General features: G+C 34.7%; 1 protein-coding gene across 1 annotated transcript in view; it reads right to left on the bottom strand.

Moving 5' to 3' along the window:
- Positions 1-4,044: 4,044 nt before the first annotated feature.
- The window catches only part of LOC108743526, a 6,648-nt gene continuing 5,652 nt past the window's right edge, over positions 4,045-5,040 (bottom strand). Inside the window, exon 3 of the mRNA XM_025978297.1 lies at positions 4,045-4,304. Coding sequence (XP_025834082.1) covers positions 4,142-4,304 — 163 coding nt within the window. The 3' untranslated portion in view covers positions 4,045-4,141. The remainder of the gene's footprint in view (positions 4,305-5,040) is intronic.

The following is a 5,040-nucleotide window of genomic DNA, read 5'->3' as shown; positions in this document are numbered from 1 at the left end:
ACGTTGTGATGGGCAGAAAATTATACCACCTAGCTACTAGACTACATGTAAGTCAAGACTTTTTGGCAAAAGGGCAGTTTTTACAGTTTTATTAAACACATTATTTCACTGGAAAAACTAAAACTTTGTTCAGGGTGTGTTACGATTAATAAATTTCACTAGTCGTAACACGTTGTGATGGGCAGAAAATTATACCACCTAGCTACTAGACTACATGTAAGTCAAGACTTTTTGGCAAAAGGGCAGTTTTTACAGTTTTATTAAACACATTATTTCACTGGAAAAACTAAAACTTTGTTCAGGGTGTGTTACGATTAATAAATTTCACTAGTCGTAACACGTTGTGATGGGCAGAAAATTATACCACCTAGCTACTAGACTACATGTAAGTCAAGACTTTTTGGCAAAAGGGCAGTTTTTACAGTTTTATTAAACACATTATTTCACTGGAAAAACTAAAACTTTGTTCAGGGTGTGTTACGATTAATAAATTTCACTAGTCGTAACACGTTGTGATGGGCAGAAAATTATACCACCTAGCTACTAGACTACATGTAAGTCAAGACTTTTTGGCAAAAGGGCAGTTTTTACAGTTTTATTAAACACATTATTTCACTGGAAAAACTAAAACTTTGTTCAGGGTGTGTTACGATTAATAAATTTCACTAGTCGTAACACGTTGTGATGGGCAGAAAATTATACCACCTAGCTACTAGACTACATGTAAGTCAAGACTTTTTGGCAAAAGGGCAGTTTTTACAGTTTTATTAAACACATTATTTCACTGGAAAAACTAAAACTTTGTTCAGGGTGTGTTACGATTAATAAATTTCACTAGTCGTAACACGTTGTGATGGGCAGAAAATTATACCACCTAGCTACTAGACTACATGTAAGTCAAGACTTTTTGGCAAAAGGGCAGTTTTTACAGTTTTATTAAACACATTATTTCACTGGAAAAACTAAAACTTTGTTCAGGGTGTGTTACGATTAATAAATTTCACTAGTCGTAACACGTTGTGATGGGCAGAAAATTATACCACCTAGCTACTAGACTACATGTAAGTCAAGACTTTTTGGCAAAAGGGCAGTTTTTACAGTTTTATTAAACACATTATTTCACTGGAAAAACTAAAACTTTGTTCAGGGTGTGTTACGATTAATAAATTTCACTAGTCGTAACACGTTGTGATGGGCAGAAAATTATACCACCTAGCTACTAGACTACATGTAAGTCAAGACTTTTTGGCAAAAGGGCAGTTTTTACAGTTTTATTAAACACATTATTTCACTGGAAAAACTAAAACTTTGTTCAGGGTGTGTTACGATTAATAAATTTCACTAGTCGTAACACGTTGTGATGGGCAGAAAATTATACCACCTAGCTACTAGACTACATGTAAGTCAAGACTTTTTGGCAAAAGGGCAGTTTTTACAGTTTTATTAAACACATTATTTCACTGGAAAAACTAAAACTTTGTTCAGGGTGTGTTACGATTAATAAATTTCACTAGTCGTAACACGTTGTGATGGGCAGAAAATTATACCACCTAGCTACTAGACTACATGTAAGTCAAGACTTTTTGGCAAAAGGGCAGTTTTTACAGTTTTATTAAACACATTATTTCACTGGAAAAACTAAAACTTTGTTCAGGGTGTGTTACGATTAATAAATTTCACTAGTCGTAACACGTTGTGATGGGCAGAAAATTATACCACCTAGCTACTAGACTACATGTAAGTCAAGACTTTTTGGCAAAAGGGCAGTTTTTACAGTTTTATTAAACACATTATTTCACTGGAAAAACTAAAACTTTGTTCAGGGTGTGTTACGATTAATAAATTTCACTAGTCGTAACACGTTGTGATGGGCAGAAAATTATACCACCTAGCTACTAGACTACATGTAAGTCAAGACTTTTTGGCAAAAGGGCAGTTTTTACAGTTTTATTAAACACATTATTTCACTGGAAAAACTAAAACTTTGTTCAGGGTGTGTTACGATTAATAAATTTCACTAGTCGTAACACGTTGTGATGGGCAGAAAATTATACCACCTAGCTACTAGACTACATGTAAGTCAAGACTTTTTGGCAAAAGGGCAGTTTTTACAGTTTTATTAAACACATTATTTCACTGGAAAAACTAAAACTTTGTTCAGGGTGTGTTACGATTAATAAATTTCACTAGTCGTAACACGTTGTGATGGGCAGAAAATTATACCACCTAGCTACTAGACTACATGTAAGTCAAGACTTTTTGGCAAAAGGGCAGTTTTTACAGTTTTATTAAACACATTATTTCACTGGAAAAACTAAAACTTTGTTCAGGGTGTGTTACGATTAATAAATTTCACTAGTCGTAACACGTTGTGATGGGCAGAAAATTATACCACCTAGCTACTAGACTACATGTAAGTCAAGACTTTTTGGCAAAAGGGCAGTTTTTACAGTTTTATTAAACACATTATTTCACTGGAAAAACTAAAACTTTGTTCAGGGTGTGTTACGATTAATAAATTTCACTAGTCGTAACACGTTGTGATGGGCAGAAAATTATACCACCTAGCTACTAGACTACATGTAAGTCAAGACTTTTTGGCAAAAGGGCAGTTTTTACAGTTTTATTAAACACATTATTTCACTGGAAAAACTAAAACTTTGTTCAGGGTGTGTTACGATTAATAAATTTCACTAGTCGTAACACGTTGTGATGGGCAGAAAATTATACCACCTAGCTACTAGACTACATGTAAGTCAAGACTTTTTGGCAAAAGGGCAGTTTTTACAGTTTTATTAAACACATTATTTCACTGGAAAAACTAAAACTTTGTTCAGGGTGTGTTACGATTAATAAATTTCACTAGTCGTAACACGTTGTGATGGGCAGAAAATTATACCACCTAGCTACTAGACTACATGTAAGTCAAGACTTTTTGGCAAAAGGGCAGTTTTTACAGTTTTATTAAACACATTATTTCACTGGAAAAACTAAAACTTTGTTCAGGGTGTGTTACGATTAATAAATTTCACTAGTCGTAACACGTTGTGATGGGCAGAAAATTATACCACCTAGCTACTAGACTACATGTAAGTCAAGACTTTTTGGCAAAAGGGCAGTTTTTACAGTTTTATTAAACACATTATTTCACTGGAAAAACTAAAACTTTGTTCAGGGTGTGTTACGATTAATAAATTTCACTAGTCGTAACACGTTGTGATGGGCAGAAAATTATACCACCTAGCTACTAGACTACATGTAAGTCAAGACTTTTTGGCAAAAGGGCAGTTTTTACAGTTTTATTAAACACATTATTTCACTGGAAAAACTAAAACTTTGTTCAGGGTGTGTTACGATTAATAAATTTCACTAGTCGTAACACGTTGTGATGGGCAGAAAATTATACCACCTAGCTACTAGACTACATGTAAGTCAAGACTTTTTGGCAAAAGGGCAGTTTTTACAGTTTTATTAAACACATTATTTCACTGGAAAAACTAAAACTTTGTTCAGGGTGTGTTACGATTAATAAATTTCACTAGTCGTAACACGTTGTGATGGGCAGAAAATTATACCACCTAGCTACTAGACTACATGTAAGTCAAGACTTTTTGGCAAAAGGGCAGTTTTTACAGTTTTATTAAACACATTATTTCACTGGAAAAACTAAAACTTTGTTCAGGGTGTGTTACGATTAATAAATTTCACTAGTCGTAACACGTTGTGATGGGCAGAAAATTATACCACCTAGCTACTAGACTACATGTAAGTCAAGACTTTTTGGCAAAAGGGCAGTTTTTACAGTTTTATTAAACACATTATTTCACTGGAAAAACTAAAACTTTGTTCAGGGTGTGTTACGATTAATAAATTTCACTAGTCGTAACACGTTGTGATGGGCAGAAAATTATACCACCTAGCTACTAGACTACATGTAAGTCAAGACTTTTTGGCAAAAGGGCAGTTTTTACAGTTTTATTAAACACATTATTTCACTGGAAAAACTAAAACTTTGTTCAGGGTGTGTTACGATTAATAAATTTCACTAGTCGTAACACGTTGTGATGGGCAGAAAATTATACCACCTAAAGATATTTAGACATACGTCCCAGATGGTATATCGATCATAAAGTGGTCAGTGTTACCTGTATAGCGTGTGAGCGTCTGGGGCGCTGAATCTTCTTTCGGCCTCGTCGAGACAGGCCTGAAGCGCCCTCGCCTCCTCTAGCAGAGTTAATAAATTAAGCTCTTCGCGACCCAGCTGGAATTCCAACTCCGCCTGTCGGATTCGCACGTCGATGTTGCTGGAACGACACGTTGTACATAGAATTTATATAAATTTATACTTAGGTGCGTCTCTCTATGTAGAGGTATATACCGTGCAGATAATAACCATACGTGCTGTCTATGTAACCGATTACAATATCATGCTGTTTGAACAAGTTCTTCGAGATGGAAGTGCCCCATGGGCGGTAGGAACGAACGAAATTTAGCAAAAGGTATTTCATTCAAAAGGTTATCAGCGAAGACTTGTACATTTGTCTCGAAACTGCACAAAATGTTTTTTTTTATCAAATATAGTAATACCTATTTCATATCAGAATCTGTGGAGTGCCTTTATCAATCATGTCGCGTTAAATCAGCTTAGCATCCCGAGTCAAAAAATTGGGACTCATTTTGTCCTCAGTTGATCTCAATAGAATTTTTAGGGATATTTCAAACTACAAGACTCAAAAGTCTCATTTTATCCGCGGTTTTCCCGTATCAGGACAAAATGAGACTTTTGAGGAGTAAAGATTATTTAGGAAACCTCATTTTGTCTTCAAAAAGTCTCATTCTTTTCTTGTTGAGGTTAAATTGAGGACTATTGCCATAGGATTGCAGACATTGAGAATAAAATGAGACTTTTTAGAATCCAATGTGATGAGTCTTATGAAAACTTATTGAGGTATCTGAGATTAAAAACGTCTAAATGAGGAAAAAATGAGTCTAAATAGTTCATTTGAGGATAAAATGAGTCCCAATTTTTCGACTCGGGTA

Source organism: Agrilus planipennis, unplaced genomic scaffold (assembly GCF_000699045.2).
Source record: "Agrilus planipennis isolate EAB-ADULT unplaced genomic scaffold, Apla_2.0 scaffold622, whole genome shotgun sequence".
Lineage (NCBI taxonomy): Eukaryota > Metazoa > Arthropoda > Insecta > Coleoptera > Buprestidae > Agrilus > Agrilus planipennis.
This window is presented reverse-complemented; position numbering and strand designations above follow the sequence as displayed.